This window comes from Protopterus annectens, chromosome 2.part0, assembly GCF_019279795.1.
Source record: "Protopterus annectens isolate FY-2018-M chromosome 2.part0, PAN1.0, whole genome shotgun sequence".
Lineage (NCBI taxonomy): Eukaryota > Metazoa > Chordata > Ceratodontiformes > Protopteridae > Protopterus > Protopterus annectens.
Genome location: NC_056728.1, coordinates 1071449203 through 1071468794, shown reverse-complemented (window position 1 = coordinate 1071468794; position 19592 = coordinate 1071449203). Strand labels below are relative to the sequence as shown.

Sequence of the window (19592 nt, the reverse complement as noted above, 5' to 3'; positions counted from 1 at the left end):
TTTAACACAACAGACAGTTTGACACCTATAGAAGTTCATTTATCTATGAAAAACTTACAATCGATGACTCCAAGATAACCATGAAAATGTAAGCAGTATTTTGATACGATACACAATGTTTACCAAGTGGAGGGTATTGATGCTAGCAAGGGGATATTGCCTGTTGTACAAGCGACTCATGACTTTACAGTAGGTTTTATTTATTTTTTCTTTTCTTTAAATTTACTCACTTTGGACAGTGTTTAGGTTTCACTATGAGTAAAGTAATAATCAGAAGAAACACTGAGGCTGACTTATGTTCCAGAGTCTTAACTGGTTTAAGCATTTATTTATGCGACATATGTATGAAGGATTTACTTCTTTGTTGACATTTGATTAATGGAGTGGTGGGCTGATTGAGACAGGACCCATTTTAGGAACAGCTCATGTACAAAAAACATACAATATATTAGAAGCACTACATTGCAGAGGCTGTTAGAATACACAATACTGTGCATACAGCATCACATAGTAACACAACACAAATTCCACACATAATACAGTACTGTGTGCATGCAATAAGACACAAGGTAGTGTACATGGTACAGTTATTACCACATACACAGCAGTCATGTGAGGCAAAAAGTCAAGCATCTGTATTTGTCTACAGTTTGAAATTTACATTTGGTAATTTATTTATGGTAATTATATGTTTTCTGGTATATTTCACTGTGCAATAGTGTGTGTGTGTGTGCGCACAGCATTTCTGTGTTTGACAATTTCCCCTACTAAATAACTTTTCAAGATGGTGGCAGTTTGTTAGATTTTGAAGGCTGTGAGGCAGAAAAGGGATCTGTAACAGAGTGCTTGGTCTAGGTGGCCAGCATTAATTTTCTCTTGTGTGGCAGGAGAGATTTGATACACAGGCAACTAGCAGTATGGTTAATCTTCCTTGCCCATTTTGTAAAATACCAAATCAGACACATCTTTGAAAGGTATAAAGTGCCCCATCTATCCATGATCACGAGCCACATCCAAATTCTGCAGCAGGTCCAGAGTTTGTGACTGCATTCAGCTCCACAGGTTTTGAATTACAGCCTGGAAGATGCCATGATTTATATCCCAACACCAGACCCTCACAAGTTCCCTGCAAAGGGTGTTTAAAATGTGTCTTATTTAAGTAAGTTACCATGTCCTGCTTTGTGTGACTTTACAAGTTGTGGATCAGGTTTTAGTCTGTACAAAAAGTGATACTACCATAACTCAAACTGGTTTATATATGTCCTGTGCTCCTGGGATCTCTACTTCCCTGCATCAGTGAGAACTCCAATGGGACTCCTCATCCATGACAGAAGCAACAATCATCAGAGCCATCAGAGCCAGGGATTGGTTTACCTGCAGAAAAGGAATTCCCTGTTAAACAGAAAGACGCAGTACAAGATTTCAGGATGCAGAGACATAAATCTGAAGCAGACAGAAAATTAAAGAAATCATAGTGGAGGACCTTTATATGGTGATGACAAACCAGATGAACCATGAGAACGGCAGATTTTCATCAATCCTAAAAGATACGGAGGCGTGCAAGCCTCCATCAACCTCAGTTTCTCATGCAAGATGCTATGGTGATGGTATCCTGGGCCTTCAACCAGACAGGAATGACACAAAGGAGTGTGCCCAGATGACACATAATGAATGCAATCAACCGACATGGAACCAGAGCCAACCTCTCTCAGTTTCCAATCATTAATCAAAGATACTAGCCATAGCAAAGCCCAATGGAGGCAACTTATGGCTTCGAATTGCTTCACTGGGTTGCCAGAAGTCAATTATCTAAGTAACGGAACACCAAGACTCCTGTCTCCTGCAAAGACTCTTCCAGTACTGCAGATACTCTGGTAAAAAACTGCTAGGGCAAAAAACAGAAACAAAGGCATCATCTTGTAATGAATGTAGAGATGATCTAAACAGAAGTGTGACAATCACTTGTGTGTGTCACAACCAGTGGCATGTCAAATGAGGACCATATTGTTCAGTAACATAATTCAGATATCCTGCTGTATAAAAGAATGCAAATCCCTGAACAGCTGACATACAGAACTACTCAGTATACTGAATTAACTGTGGTCTGAAATCTCAGAGATTCATTGTAGGCCAGTACCTTCTCATCACCTTCTGAATTAAGAAAATGTGAAAAATACTCTTCTATACAAAGTAAGACGAAGCTCCAGTATCCCTTACTGTAACAAAGTCTAGGACTATTCCAGAAGCTACGCAGATAAGTCCCAATTCCCATGTAGAGCTCCAAACTGAAGGGAATGCAAGAGCTCTGAAATTTTACATCTGTGAAAATGTCCAAACCTCACATATTTGTGATCAGCACTTGTAAGCACTAAATAACCAACTAATTACTACAGCACTCAACCTTCCTCATTACCTAGAGGAAAACAGTTTTGGTACTTACTTTCTTCACTTGCTTAGAGAAAAAAAAAAACGCTCTTGTACTCACTTTCCTCGCTTATCTAGAGGAAAATCGTTTTTTATTCAGGAATGTCCAAGGGTCAGCTCCCAGTGTTCTCTCCTGTCTGATTAATCTCGGCATCTTGGGGCAATGTAGAAATTACCTCATGTACACAGACAACCCTCTCCTCCTACCATCAAAACACTACAACCAGTGAGGAGATGCACTTATCTAGCCAAACTGGAGGTAAAGCTCTCTCCAATCAAGACTGAACTTGACAGTCAAGAGGAGAAGGTAAACACTTGCACCACACCACACTCATCACATAGTCTCACTAAATCTACACCATAAAAATCCACACATAGCAACACAAAAACATTTGTGGAGGCTCTCAATAATAATCTGTCTAAGCAACAGAGACCTCCAAAGCAGAAACGCAAGCAACCTCCATCCCCCAACACAACCCAAATGAGACACAGCCCGCAGAGTCAGTGTGCCACTCAACCACAGCCAATTAGGCAAAAGAGCGTACCCAACACACTAGTCATAGGTGACTCTATAGTCAGTCACACTGATGTCCCACTCACCAGGCTAAACAAGGAGAAGGTTACTGTCAGCTGCCTGTCGGGTGCCAGGATCCGGCACATAACCAAAGCACTCAGGTCACTCCACAACAAGTACAAATATGACTCTGTCATTGTCCATGTTGGTGTGAACGACCTATGATGTACCTCCCTGGATTACATGAAGAGAGACATGGAAGAGCTCTCCGATCTTGTAGCCCAGGCAGGTATGACCCTAGCTCTAAGTAGCATTCTGCCATCACCCAGAATGATGCCGCAGTACAAGAACAAAATGATTGACTTCAACAATTGGCTAAGCTTCTGGTGCCATTCTAAAGGGATCCAGTATCTGTCTGCCTGGGATGACATGGTCGACAGACCATGATGCTTTGCCAGAGATGGCCTGCACCTGTCACCCCTGGGATTCCAGATACTGGCTAAGGTTCTTGCAGCCCCTATAGTGCCTTTTTTAGGAAATGTTCAAATGACAAATTCAACACCGTAACAGGAACAGGCAAGCAAAGACTGAGGGTGATGCTACTCAATGCTAGAAGTCTAAATCTCAAAATGCACTCACTCGAGGCACTCCTTAAAATGGAGAACATCAATATCTGTGCAGTGACTGAGACTTGGTTCAAGGCTCCAGAGAGCACCCCTGCACTACCAGGCTATAACTCATATCACACTTTTCAGCCATGTAACCTGGACCGGAACACCAAAGGCGGAGGTGTGTTCATATTCATTAAGGATATCCACACCTCCAGGCTAGTTGCACAGCATAATGCAGCCGAGGTCATCCAAGTGCAACTAACTCTGGGCAAAACTGCAATCCAAATTGTAGCTTGCTACAGATCACTCACCATGCCCCAGGATTCCCACTCCTCTTTTCTTGATGTACTGGAAAATAGAAAATATTAGGGTTCAACCAAACACCCTAATAATGGGCGATTTCAACTACCCTACCATTAACTGGAAAAACTACTCGTGTACCACCTCCTTCACTCAACGCTTTCTGGAATTCATAAACTCCAATGCCCTAGATCAACTTATCCACACCCCCACCAGGGGCAACAATATCCTAGATCTAGTCATTACCAACATGAGTGACCGGTGTTCCACACCTGAAGTCAACGCCTCATCAGTCCAATCCGACCATAAGCTAATTACTCTAGATATTCACATCCTGCCCCCACCCCCATTAAGGAAACCATGGTAAAACATTTCTCCAAAGCCAACTTCATGCTTCTTAAGACAGAAGTGGCAAACTTCATGACACCCATGCAGATGGACAATACAGTTACGACTACTGAATCCTACACAATTGCACTTTATAAGCACTTACATGAGTGCATGGATCGTGCTATCCCAAACAGAACCAAGACGCTATCTTCCAAAAAAGGAAGCCAATCTGGTGGTCCCCTGCCATAAACAAACTGTACCACTGAAGGAAGAAACTGTTGCAAAACAGAGTAAAATCCCATGAGTGGAGGAGCTCCCTGGTCAGCCTCAGTAAGAAGCTGCGATCCCTGGTAAAATCCTCCAAAGCTAGTTACGAAAACAAAATCACCACTGATTCTAAAGACAACTACAAAGCATTCTATAGCTATGTCAAGAATCTCAACAGCAACACTCAGACCTGCTCGGAGTTACAGCACAATGGCACTAAATATACAGACCCAACTGATATTGCCAACATCCTGGCAGATGGGCTCTTTAGGGGGTGAGAGGGGGGGGGGGTAAAGTTAGCACTGAACCTATCTCTATACCGGAAGAATGCAAAGTTCCTGTAATCACGGCTGCACAGGTAAAAACCACACTCTCCAAAGCCAAAAACACAGCATCCATGGGACCAGACAACATCCAAGGCTGCGTTCCACATGAACTACAGAACAAACTGGCACCCCACCTAAGTACCATGTTCAATCATAGCCTCACCTCAGGCTTTGCGCCTGCTGAATGGCGCACAGTGACGGTTATCCCACTCCACAAGGGGGGAGCCACCACAGACCCTGGGAACTACCACCCCATTAGCCTGACAAGCCTGGTCTGCAAGGCCAAGGAACGTATCATCATGGAACTTATAAACAAAGACATTGGTAATCTCCAAACTCTGGACCACACCCAGTTCAGGTTTGTAAAAGGCAGATCATGTCTCCTAAACCCGATAGATTTCTTTGAAGCAGTCACCAAAGCCGTAGACAAGGGTAACGTGGTTCATACAGTCTATCTAGATCTTGCCAAGGCTTTCGACACCATCCCCCACTCTGGAATTATAGATAAACTCACTAAACTAGGTATAAATCCACATGTCACAAGATGGGTTGCCAACTGGCTCACTGACAGAACCCACACCGTGAAAGTAGAAGACTCCAAATCCGACTTCAGACCAGTAACAAGTGGAGTACCACAGGGTTCAGTCCTGGGTCCTCTCCTGTTTGGTATCTACTTCTCTGAAGTACAGGCTAACACAGAAGGTCTTTGGCTAACGAAGTCCACAGATGACTGCAAACTAGGAGCCATAAAGAAACTCCTAACGATGTGCGCATCCTACAGAAGGGTTTCACCGAGACAGATGCCTGGTGTCAAAGCCATGGCCTGAAGCTCAATGCCAAAAAGTGCATGGTCATCCCCTTTGGTAAAAACTCTGTACCCATGAACTACAACATAGGCAGTAGTATACTTAACACCGAAAGTGTGAGGACACCTTGGGACACAGGTGGACAGCAGTCTCACCTTTGATAATCACATCGCCACAGTAGTCAGGAAATCCTTCTACATGGCACACCTCATCACAAAAGGTTTCTCATCAAGAAAAAAAAAAAAGAGGTCATTGTTCCACTCTACTCATCACTCATTAGACCCATTACAGAGTACAACGCCCCTTTTGGTATGTACCTCACAAGACAACAACTGGAAAGGCCACAGAAATACCTCACAAAGAGGATTACCGGCCTCAAACAGATGCCCTACACAGACAGTCTCAAAAAACTCCAGCTTTACTCCGTCACATATCGCCTACTCAGAGGTGATCTCTGCCCAACATACAAAGCTATGTCAAACCTAGAGCTGTTGGACATGCTCCACTTAAAGAAATCCGAATCCCTCAGAGCTACACACTCTAGGGACCTAAACCTTGTCACCACAATAAACAGAACATGCTGGAGGGATAGATTCCTGTCCCAGAGACTTCCCATACTCTGGAATAAAACTACCTATCTATATCAAACAAAGCTCCTCATTAGCACTCTTCAAGAAATATCTTGATGACTGGATGGGAAATAGGAAATTTACCCTGGGAATCACCTCTGTGGCTCTGCTCAACAGTGGCACAGGAAAATAATTTTCTTGGGTGGCAAAAGCCAGGGTACCTTTTTGGCTGGGCTTGTATAGGCCCCAGGGACAACAGCCTAGTACCTACCTATGAACCTATGATCTCTGCGATAAAAACTCTATACTGAGCAAACACACTGAAGCAACATCTCACTGAGAGTTCTGGTCAGTTATCAAGCCAGGTATGGAGTCCTATGTAAAGCCCTCCAATTGGCAGACGTAGCAGGGAAGATCAAAGAACAGTCAACATTCCCCAATACTCGGCCTGTCATCTTTTTTTGTAAAGGAGTCATTCCACTTTGCAGAACAGTTTGGTCTGAATAATGAGTCAGGATAAAGCTGGGGCTACTGTACACACTTTCCTGAACATATAAGATCACCCCTCTCCTTGGGGGACTCTCAATTTTTTGAGAAGCTTCACCAAAAAGGACCTTCCAGACAGAGGTATACAAACTAACTTAATGCAGTTCCTCCTGAAAGGAGAGCTGGTTAAGCAATAACATTTTTCAAAGACATGCCTTTGAGGGAGCTACCTAAGCCAAAGAAGCAGCATTGAACACCCCCCTTTGTACCTTGGATATGCATCAACAGCTTTTTTCAATCAAAAAAGGAATGTAATGAATACTAGGAGCCTTTTCCAGAGATTCCTTCATCCCACATTTGGGAACTGTCAAGCTTTCCAATGTCTGACCCCCCCCCCCCCCAAGGACTGGAACTAAATCAGGTAAGAGAGATGGTCTAATAGTCTGTAGCCTAAACTAGTAAAAGGGAAAAAAAAACACTTATAAAACAACATGTCCACAGCTTTAGATTCTTTCTCCATGAGAGCATGAAAGACACAAGAGATCAAAGGATCTATGTTGAACTGTTGAGATAACACAAGTATCAGCCCTCGGAATACTTGCACAGCATGGCAAGCCATCTAGCCAGAGGTACACCTGTCCTTTGTGGCACTAAAGAACTGATGCCTAGTGCTTAGAGCTCCCATTAATTGCAGCAGGATGACATAGGGTTCTTCATTCTTCTTCCCAATAAATTAATTTAGCATCTTCTGCGGAAAAGAAAAAAAAGGGCCACAGACCAGTCCACAGAGAACTTCATGAAAATGAGGGCTCCACAAAAGTTAGGGTTATCCAGTGAGCAGCAAGCCACAGGAGAGGAATCATTACTGCTACCTCTCAGGGGTTGGGACCTTTGTTCCTCAAATTCCTCATCATTCAGAGTGAAAAGGAGGCATACTCTTAATGTTAGTTCACCCATGGGTCATAACATCTTGAGTTATCAGCAGATATACACCAGTTTAGAGTGACTAACAAAAATCAAAGCACAGGGAGAAAGTGTTCACTAACTGCCTCACTATCACATGACAGATCTGCATTAGCATCAGATTATATTCCTTTATCATGGACTTCCTTACCCACTCAATCATATTCTCTTAAGACAAACAGAAAATAAGGACCAAATGGTGTGTGCAATCAAAGTGAGCAGTGGGAACAGAAGCCTTCAAAAGCTAGCCTCACAGTCTGCGCTACAGAAATCAAGAACCCAGTCTCCAGCACCCTGGCTATTAAAAGCACAAAATTATTCACAAAAAAGTGAGAGCCTGGAAAAAAATGGAACCAAGTAAAAACCATATCTGCCCATCAATATTACAAATGTGTTTGATTAGAAAAAACTACTATATTAATATAAAGTCAGCAAATTATAACAACCCCAAAGCTTTTTGGACTACAATGAACCAGCTAGTAATACCAGTACACCAACACAATCTGCATCTACTTCAACTAACCAAACTAATGTCATATCCACTGAATTCAAAACCCACTTCATCCGAACAGTAACAGGTTCCTCTTCTCCATTGTTAGTCCCCAAAACATGAACTCACACTAGTCTCAATTTCTGCAATCAAAGAACTAGTATTAAGCTTAAAACCTACCACACTTGCCCCTGACAACATATCATCTGTGTATTTAAAAACTGCTGCTGATGTCCTAGCCTTTCCTAGATCTATCCTAAATCAACCATTCCATCACCAAAGACTATGTCCCAATGGTATAGAAAGGGTGCTGCATTCTTCCTCTCCATAAAGGTGACAACTCAAAAAGAGTTCTCACACTTCGGGCCTATGGCCATACTGTCTCCACTCTCAAAAATACTGGACAAGAGAGAATCCAGACTCAACTTCTTAAGTTTCCTTACCGACAACTGATGCCTTTCCCCAAAACAGCATGGTTTTCCATCCTTTTTATACTACGTGCACAGCTCTGCTTCGTTTTATAACATCTGATAACCAGTATCAAAACTCTGGGAACTTAGTCTCAGCACTTTTTCTATATTTATCCAGAGCTTTCAACATGGTATCCCACCAGAAAATGCTTCAAAAACTAGCTTACCTAGAAATACACGAAACATCACAATGATGTTTTTCCAGCTACCACTCATATAGGCAAACAGACAGTAAAATGTCAAAACAATACCTCTTCTTTCCTTCCCATTACAGCGGGTGTCCCTCAAGCATCTATTTTAGGTCCCCTGTTCAATACGTTCATTAATGATTTCCATGCAGCTCCTAAACAGGCCACTATTACACAGTGCACAAAATGACTTATCTGTTTCTACTAAAAACAGAGACTTTTGGGCGAGTTGTTTTATTTTTTCTCCACCATACAGGTCTGCCTGTCTGACAATCAGCTACTCCTTAACCCCACCAAGAAAGATCTTATTTGCCCCAAAGCATTCAATGGACTACAAAAATAATTCCAAAATTACTTTCTCTAATGATACAGACATTAAACTAAGAAGTCAACCTAAGCTTCTAGTAGCTACTACTGACAAAAGCTTAAATGTATCATTGCATAAAGCAAGCAGTAAAAAAAAACACTGCCAAAGCTAGGTCTCAAAACAATACATCAACAATAATGCCAGAAAAAAATATTACTCTGTCCCTTCTCATCCCTGCACTACTTTATGCTGCTCCCATCTTGCTTAACATACAATCTACTCAACCTTCACTGTTGGAACAGGGATATAAGGTGTCAAAATCTGCAGGCAGGCATCATCATTATAGAGCACCTTGCTGTCTGGCCTTAAAAAACTTCAATCAGTGGTTACAGTGTCTCAAAGCTGTGGAACTCCTTCCCATTAGAGTTAAAAAGCTTACAGAACACAGCAAATGCTTTAAAAGTCTGCTAAAGCAGCTTCTGCTGGGCACTCTACTCTGTTCTTGCTCTACACCTGGATAATTTTCACACCTGAAGAAAATACAAGCTGTAAAATGATAGCTGCTTGATTATAACACTTCCTTTCTATCTACTACAATAAACATTATCTGATTATACTTCGTAACTACCTATTCCTAATTAATACTTGTTCTCCCTAATCATACCACTACTTACTAATTTCAACCCAAATGCTGATCTTTGGCTCCCCTTTTTATCTTTGTATTTCTGCCTGCTACAACCCTATACAAATGCACAGGTAATTTCTTATTTTCTCATCTTCCTATAGTCACAAATTGTGTCATACAAGGTTAGCAGTAATCATCTGTTACACCTAATTATGTATGCAAAAATTATATATAACCAAGATGAAATTATATACAATGTGGAAAATACAGCCATACTGGAGATTGCTTACGTATATGAATACTGCAGCTTTTTTCCTTGGGTCTTGGCTGAAAAAGTATCTATCCCAGTTGGACTTTCCCGCTCAACAAAGATAAATAAATAGCTAAGGTATTAGCTTTCACTTTCTCAGAGAGTCACTTCCCACAAACACATTTATTGTCCAGACAAATGCCCTAGTTTGAAAAAGATAAATAAATAGCTAAGGTATTAGCTTTCACTTTCTCAGAGAGTCACTTCCCACAAACACATTTATTGTCCAGACAAATGCCCTAGTTTGAAAAATATTCTCCAACCCAAGTAGAAAGCGGAGATCCAGTGGCAATTTGTTAATTGTTACAAAAGCTAACAACTTAGCTTGCGACTCCGTTTTCCTCCTTGGCCAACATTTGGAACTCCCTGCCTCTCACTCCAAGAAACACAGTGAACATCAACTATTTTAAAGCATAAACAAGAAACTATCCAAGAGATACCTGATCTGTACTTGCACAATGCCTGGATGATAATTCTTCCCTTACTTTCTCCTATACTTTATTCTCCGTTACTGGTCCAAATTTGCCTCCTGGTTCTCTCTCTCTCTCTCACTCCTTTTACCTAGCATAAAACAATCTCTCTCTCTCGCTCCTTTTACCTAGCATAAAACAATCTCTCTCACCTCTTAATACTAATCCCCCTTTATTCTCTAGTTTCTCTTCTATCAAGTTCATTTCCAAATATGTTTTGTTTTTAACAAAATGTTGTTATTAATTAATGGACACTATGTTTGCATTTTATATATTTGTTGATTACTTGTATAGCTCCGTTTACCATATTCGTTACGTAATGTAATTTTTCTGGAGCTGTTTTCCCTGGACCCATTGCTGAATACAGGTTTCTGCCCAGTCACATTATCCTGGTAAACAAATGCAATCTATAATAAAAGTGGATGCCTCTACTATAGTCTTCTTAACTGTCAGAAACATAGGTCAGATCAGTCTATTTTTGTTAACCAAGAAAAGGTTTGCATTTTACAAAGGACTGGAAACCAACAAAATGTCAGACTCAAAAGTAGGAGTCTTTTTGCAAAAGCCTTATCTTATTGTCCTTCATTCTCTGTGCCTGCTACTAGACAGTCAAAGACAGCCATTTGGCAATCTCTACTCTTATTTCCCCACCATATCAGCCACAAATGCCAGTAAGAAAGGCCTCCATGATCACAAGTCTCTTATGGTAGGTGACTAGGTTGAAGTTCTGTTACTCCAGGCAAAGTTTCATTTTGTACTCCTTTCTGAGGAGTTACAGAAAAAGCCTTTTGTAAGTGCATGAATGGCAATATGAAAACATAATGGGCTAATCAAAGGTTTAGACTTGCAAGGTGGGTGCATAAAAGCGGGGAAAATCCCTGTGAAGTTGCCAGGATAAAGATTTGAACTATGCAAGTGGCAATGACCATGTCTTCCTAACCCAATATACACATTTGCTGGTGCGTAGGGGACTGGGTACATGAGCTCTCTAAGCATAGGATCTTTCTACCATTAAAGGACACATGCTGGGAAAGGATTCTTAAGGATCTCAGCTATTGCCCACTGCAGAGGAACCTTCAAATTAAGATCACACAATTCTAACTATAGCAGAGCCAATGGAAATCTATATATTTCAAATCATTATCTCACTAAGGGATTTGCATTGTTAAGACTGTTTTTCAGAATTTGTTTGCATGGGTAGTACCCTTTGTTAGTAAGCATTTCCGCAAAACAACTGTTTTGGGATTTTCTTCCTCACTGTGATTTTAACAAGAACAAAATCGCCAAAGGATAGTTCTCTCAACCAAAACACTTTGATAACCAAGAATGCATTCTTTTTTTTCCAGCCTTCCTCTACGACCATAAGAGTTTACCTAAATAGAGGTCCAATTGCATGGAGAACCTCCACAAAGGGTTTATCAAAAAAGGATTACTTCCTGAAGTAATCTGCATGTCAAGTTTAGCACCAAAAGGATAGCTCCCTCCTCAGAGTGGAAAATCTGAATCGGGATAAAGACATCAATAAGATAACCGTAGGGAAGCAACGATACAAACTAAGCAGGAAAAGACACTGAAGCATAATTCAGAATCGAACCTACAAAATATAATAAAACCATTACCAGACAAGTGGAAACAACTAATCTTACTGTAGCTTGCAATAAATGGGACATGGGTGAAAACATTTGCATGGATTTCTCAGCATTGAACAATACCAAAGTAAATAGAAATATTACTTTTTAGTTTCATCAGTATCCGTATTTCCTGAAGGTCGAGATGTCATGCTCTTTACTGGTCTATCTGTAAATACAGAGTCCACTCAATTTTTCCTTGGCAAGGATATAATATCTAAAAAAATAAAATTAGGATTTATTCTTCTTAGTTTTAAAATATATACTCTATATTATTCTGGACATTTACAAACTGGCAAGATTTTACTTCTGAACTCTCAAAAGTACATAAATCAAGATGACGCTGCACAGACAGTTTACACTCATTGCAGACGCTCACTTTTTTCATCTGCTTGTTACAAGGTCATTATGGGCCATCAGCACCCATACTACTTCCATTTCTTTCACTCACTGCTCTTTTATAAAACTCTCCTCACTTGAGATGCAGTGTTGTTTTCTCTCAAAACAATGCAGCTTCCTCAACTACAGGTTCATGGTATTATTATTATGATGACAATCTCTCAGAAGAAAATGAACCGTTTACACACTTACATTAAAGTCTTTAAAGTCTGTAGAATCAGACTAACATCATGTACTTAACAAGGCAGTTTTGTATAAATCTGCTGATGCTGAAGAAACACTGCAAACCGCTTCAAATCTATTTAGTGCATATATGAACATTTGTATCATGTGAAATAACATGCACAATTCCTCTTAAAAATCAATCACACTACAATATTTATTTTAGCGATCTGGGTTCATTTAATCCACATTTATACCTGGTTTACTTCTGTTATACATGTACAAAAAACGTTTGACACATGACAATTCCACACACATCAGCTGTTTTAATTCTGAAGAGGTACATTCCATAACATTTCTCACATGAAATGTATAAAATCTACTAACGTATACATATAGGCATGCACATGCATACAAAATACCCACCCCACACACACAAACATTACATAGTCATTCCTGACAATGTTACTGTCAAAAATGCACTTAAAACAATTCTGACACTGCCCCGATTGCTGAGAAAAATGGAATGCACAGTCACAAAGTCTAAAACTACACAACAGTACTAAAACTCAGCTGGTTCAAACTAGCATTGGTGGTAACTATACACAGTGCCTAAAGACCACACAGTGTATTATAAGGGAGAAATTATTTGCCTATGTATTTCGCTAAAAAGGTAAAAAATTACCCCAATATCATCTATGTACCTGGTTAGTATGCCCACTATAATTTTTTTCTTATGTGACCTCAATGATCTTGGGTAGGGGGACTATTTAGCATCAACACTGTCAATTCATTCCACTAGGAAGTGAGGGTCACTAGACAAACTGAAAGATCAAACTGCAAGACTAGAAATTTTTAATGAATGTCCTATCTTCCTCTTCATTGTACCTGATAAACAGTGAGGTGGTACAATCAAGTTTGGACATACCTGATACATACAATCAGATCAATCTGTCACATGCACGGCATCCATTTGGAGTAAACAGGAACAATTAGCTGTGAGGGGTTTCTACAACTCACAAGCACTTTTTTGATATGAAAGGACAATGAAGAGGTGTACTGGAATATTTGTGATGTACAATTATACTTTTAATAGTTTAATGACACAGATATAACCATAAAAATGGCCATATTAAAAAGAAATAGTGCAAACCTTTAACGCCTGTTTTCACTCCAGTATTAGTAAACGAACAGTCAAATTAAATAAAAAGCATTTTACTTATTTATTGTTGTCAATTGAAAATGTGGGCTGGTTCGAGGACTCTTTTTTGTTATGATCCAGGCACTGGAAAGGATACATACATTTAAAGATTTGACATAATGACACACCGTTAACAGCATACATCAAAAATTATAGCATGGGGTATAAGCAACAGCTAAATACTTGATAGAAATAGGAAAGCATATTGTGTCTTTCACCATTTCTAATTTTTACTATATTAATGTATTTCCATGTAGAAAAGAAGTGCAATATCACTAGTTCTCCTTGTGAGCACTACTCCATCTAAAACCACCCTCAAGCGTCTCTCATGGGAATACTGTTTATTTGCTTCTCTCGCACATGTCAGATCGGACTTTAATGTCTGTCTCACAAAACATACAAATGTAAACTTGGAGCATTGTCCTTAACCCAGTCATTAATTCCTTTTACACAGTGTTTACTACTGCATGTAAATTTTCAGCAAAAATTACACTGCCTTTAAATGTAAAAATTAATAAATAAAGCATTCTGGCAGTCAGAGCACACGATTAAGACTACACAGATTGTTAACAAATTGCTTTCTATGGTCCAGGGTGTTCTTCCCACAGCCTCCGTTTGCCTAAAACTTAACCTGACAGTGGATCAGTGTTCTACCCTTGTTTACAAAGACAAAACCAAACAAGCAAACTAACAAATAAATAGACAGATAAATTCTGATATTCACCAAAGGTTTCGCACCAGCTTTAGATATACTACTGGTGGGCAACAGCTAAAAGTTGAAAGAACAGGGGAGAAAAGAAAAAAAAAAAAAAAAAAAAAAAAAAAAAAACAGCTTGGAACTCTTGTAGACGATTACCTTCCATTTGAAGCCCATATACCCACCACTGTCTGCAAAGACCAGCTGATCCTCCACAAGATTTACAGCTGTAGCAAAGAACCAACTATCCCCCTTTGCACAGCTCTTCTAAAACTAATAAGGGAATGAAATACTCTCTTCTGTAAACTACTCACACACTGTCAAAAGGTATAAAGCACAAACAATGCTGAAGGGCTTCAAGGTTGGTCTTAAAATGAAAGGCTACAGCAACTCTCTCTTCGCTGCAGTGCACTCATCTTAGTTGAGCATTTAAAACCCTTTGCACAGACAACATCCTGATAACCTGAATACAAGGGAATACTTACTTCAGCTCTAGTAAAAAACTGTCGTCATCAACCATATCATGAAACATGACAACTTCATTGCAAAGCATTCACAATTATGGAATAAAACCTTCTCCTTCAATGAAACTCAGCCCCTCATTCCTACCATCAAAAAGGAATTGCACGGCTACATGGGCTTTTCACTAAACCTTTGAATCTATCAGTAACATCTGTAGCAATTAGAATAACTATACATTAGATTCTGAATGGCATTTATTTATTTATTTCTGTTTAACTGGTTAGGTAGACTGGCTTGAAAGACCCTTTTTAGATGCAACCTTTGACCAGATGGGCAATAAGATGGAAGAGTTAAACACGCAGCAATGCATGAAAACATGAAATAAAGATACAATACAGCTATAACTAAGCAAAACCAGATAAATAAAATAGACCTTAAATGATGTGTGAAGTTGTTCAGAAATAAACAAACAATACAAACACAATATTAGCAAGGGTTTAGGATAACAAAGCAGACCAAAGAACAACAGTGGTGTACTTGGAAAATAAAAATACATCTACAAAAATGTTTTGACTCAAACTGATAATAAAGACAGGATTCTGTTATGTTTTAATAACTTGGGATTGTTGAGAGGTTACTGAAGTTACCCCTTGTCTAGAAAGCAGATGCATGTGTACTCTTCATTTAAGTGTTATGAGCTTTGCTCTAAATAAGCGGGGGTTGTGGAGTTTTATATCAGCAGGGAAATGGCTCCACCTAGCTGGAGTAATTTTAGTAAAGCCGACTGCAAGGTAAAAAAGCGGTGTCTGCAGGGTAACAGTACTATAATTTTGTGTTCTAAGGCAGTATGGAAAGGATCCAATAGATTATTAGCAAGGCAGGGATAGTAGATATTACTCAAAAATTTATCCCAAAAATGTTATGACAGCCAGCTTGTGCAAACTATTTATAACAAGACACCCAAAGCAATCAGAGATAGAAATTCAAATCAATAAAAAAAAAAAAAGTCACCTGCATAATTTAGCCCATTCATCTGTTAGTCTATTGGGACTTCAGAGTGAATTTACACAATGCCTCCCCCCCCCCCCCCATATTTAAATACAAGCAAAGTCATCTGATGGTAGAATCTTAGGACAAAAAACAATTCTAAATAATTAAAATTATGCAAAAAAGATTAAATCATTATTTATATATGTGCACATCGTATATACACAAAATAACTTTTTTATAAATTATAGCTAATCATAAGTTTAAAACATTATTAATATTTAATGTTTTGATAGAGAGACATGTAACATTGCTGAATTCAGCTTTAACTGCCAAACTAGCTCCCTTTATTCAACCATGGCTTCCCAGCTGCCAACCCAATTGTTAATATCAACTTTTTCTAAGACTAGGAATAATTTTTTTTTAATCATGCCTGAGACTTGCTGGATGCTACACTGGTAAGAAACGTCTGCATTACTTGGGAGTGAATATACTTCTCAATAAGTTTAGATAAGGGAGACAGAATGGCTATGGGATGATAATTAGTGAAGTCATAGAAATTGGCACCTTTGTGGAGGGGAACGATATAAGAAACTTTCCAGAGTTGAGGGACATATGCTTCCTGAATAGATCGGTTAATCAGAATTGAAACAGGGCGAGATACAGATTCCGCGGCTATTTTTAAGAAGTTGGCAGGTATGTTATCAGCTGCAAGGGTGGTAGGTTTAAGTTTTAGGAGGAGTTTTTTTAATTGTGGAGGTGGGAACCGGTGAGACAGTAAAAGAGGGCATGTTATTTGGACGTTTGGTAGAGGTGGTTGAGGGGCTGTTTATGGATAACTGTCCTGATAGTGACAGGATAGAGTCTATAAAGTGATGATTGAATTGGGAATGTCACTACTGTTATTAAAGGAGGTGGAAGTGGGAGTAGTCGTTTTGCCAGGTTTCAAAAGGGAATTGATGGCTTGCCAAAATTTTGGGGGGGGGGGTCTTTTGAGTGTTTATTTTGGCTACCTAGGAAGTAATTCTTCTTATCGAGATTTGTTTGCTTTTTGGCCCGATTCTGAAGTTGTTGGTAGATTTGCTTTAGCCCTAATTTTTCTGATGGGAGCGACTGTATTGAGAACATTAGTAATTGTACTGTTAAAGTAATCAACTGCCTGGTCTAATCATAGAGTTTGTAGTGGTTCCCAGTAACACTGTTGTGTTTTAATTCCTGTGGGTTTAGTTTGCGGTCTTCTCTGATTTGTCTATATACTATAGGTTTGGGCATGTTGATACGTTTCCTTAGAAGAAAGGTAGGGTGGTGGTCACTAAGGCCATCTGGTAGACAACCTGCTTTGTTTGGGGGTAATTCACTAGTGTCCAGTCAAGAATAGATTGTTTGTGGGATTTTTTTTTTTTTTTTATCTACTCTAATGGGTTCATTGATAAGTTGAGCAAATCCAACTAGATAAATGTGGTTGGTGGGGTTCTTAGAGTTTCAGGTTAACCGGTCAGTATTTAGATCACCTAGTAGGATAGTTTCTTGTGGAAGGTTGTCTCTAGCCCACTGACGGGTTTCCTCAATTATTGGGGGAGTAGTTAGGATAAGGTAGCTGATAGGTGTGGGGGGGGGGGTGGTCAGGTGACTTGGACTTAAAAATAAATGTAGGTGTAGTGGGAGCGGGTGGGAATTGGAGGCAGGGTAGTGGAGTGGAGTGAGCAGAGCAGGTCCCAACCAGACCTCGAAACTGCAGAGACAATCTGTATGTGCTGTTCAAGACAGAATAGGCATACAGCCTAAACAGGGTAAAAGTACAAATAAAGATTTCCTTGCACTATCCTTTTTTATATATTTCCCGTTACTTTGTAACTTCTGTCTACTGGAATTTACAGGGAGGCCTACTACATTAATTGCCAGTGCTGCTGGTTCCCGAGTGGGATACTACCGCGTTTGTACGCCAGACAGGATAAATAAAAATTATTAACCTTATTTCCCTTTTTGCAACAGTAAAAATGTAAATAAATAAGATTAGACTGCTAGAGATTTCAGAACAACAAACTGCAGTCTCCTAACGTTGTGAGCCTTTCAATGGGGCGGGCACGAGGATGGAAGAAAAAGGTGAAGAGTTCCTAGGAGAGGAGAAAGGAGAATATAACTGCACATTATTGCAATGTAACAAACAATCTACGTATAAAATCCTTAAGTCAGTGCAAAGTATGCTGTAGAGCACTTGGTGCAGGTATTCAGCTCATTAAAAAACACACATTACGTTACTAGTATCATCAGTTAATATTACAAAATACAAGCGCCCCTATACAGGCATGAAATAGATGGAGCACAGCGTTAAACGGGTCAATGTAGACATTATCCTTCTTTATAACAGCAATTTGTAAAAATAAAAAAATATGATCACGGCCACACAAACAGTCTACTGTAGAGCATTTTTAAAGTTCAGGTCTGAGCACAGCGAGTTCACGAAATATGAGCAAGAGAACCTAACACAGGAACAGCAGCAACAAAAATTCAAGTTTGTGCAGATTGCAAGGTTCCAAGAGAATACAGTCTGAAAAAAGGTAATTAGTCATGTTTGGCAAAATAAGTTGCAGGCAACACTGGAGGGTCCATTTAATGGTAGTGCAAAAAGTAAATGACATCAATTAGATGGTGGAGTTGTAATGCAGGAGGCAAACAATCACATCCATATAAAGCCCTACCATGACATGGACGATTTAGTACTTGGTATCTGCAGAAGGTCACAAGAAGAACTGGGGTGGGTGACATTTCTCGATAAGTTTCAAAGTAACACCTCAGTGGATGACGTAGTACTGCCCAAGTAGCCATCTATTTCTCAAGTTCAAGAAATCCAAGGTGTGCTACAAAAGTTTGGAGAGGTTGTTACTGCTAAAATAGGTTGTTGCTAGCTTGTAGAGCATCATTCAGCTACAGGAACCCAATGGCCAAACAGGTTCCTTAATAGCAGTGATAGCAAATAAAGAAACTTGTACAGCAGTAAATGTCAAGAAATGCTTAATATAGGGTAATTCAAGAATAGAGTAATCGCTGGGTCTCATTGGTGGTGCTGGTGCCAAAAGAGATAGGAGCACCATGTTTCCAATAGTCACACAGCAGCAGATGTTTACTCCATGCCCTGGTTGAATCAGTATATAGTACATTAGTTATTCAACTCACAGAACTTACACAAGTATACATGCTAGATTAGGTTACCAGTGAACTGGCATTCCAAAAGATTAAAGAGGCCTCGCGTGGACCATCACATACTAGCTAGCCACGATTACAAACAGGAATTTGTTATGCAAGTAGATGCTTCAAACCACAGGCTTCTTCAAAGGTAGATCATCATCCAGTAATGTATTGGAGTCACAGACTTTAGCCAAGAGAAGAATTGTGTGCAGCTATAGAAAAGGAGCTTTTGGATATAGTGTGGACTCTCCTAAAGTTCCAACTCTACATGTATGATAGCAATCTTATAGCAATAATGGGAAATGAATCCCTTAAAGTGGTTACACAGATCTAGTAGACAAAACAACTAGCTTCTTAGGCCTTAACATGACCATTCAGTATAGTTGTGGCACCAAGAATGCAAATCCAGATAGA

At 39.7% G+C, this 19592-nt stretch overlaps 1 protein-coding gene across 3 annotated transcripts in view; it reads right to left on the bottom strand.

Moving 5' to 3' along the window:
- The window catches only part of CCDC171 (coiled-coil domain containing 171), a 3960104-nt gene that overhangs the window by 3936809 nt on the left and 3703 nt on the right, over positions 1–19592 (bottom strand). For all 3 annotated transcript variants that reach the window (XM_044061288.1, XM_044061289.1, XM_044061290.1), the window contains exon 2: positions 12190–12301. In XM_044061288.1, the coding sequence (XP_043917223.1) occupies positions 12190–12236 (47 nt within the window). In that variant the 5' untranslated portion in view covers positions 12237–12301. The remainder of the gene's footprint in view (positions 1–12189; positions 12302–19592) is intronic.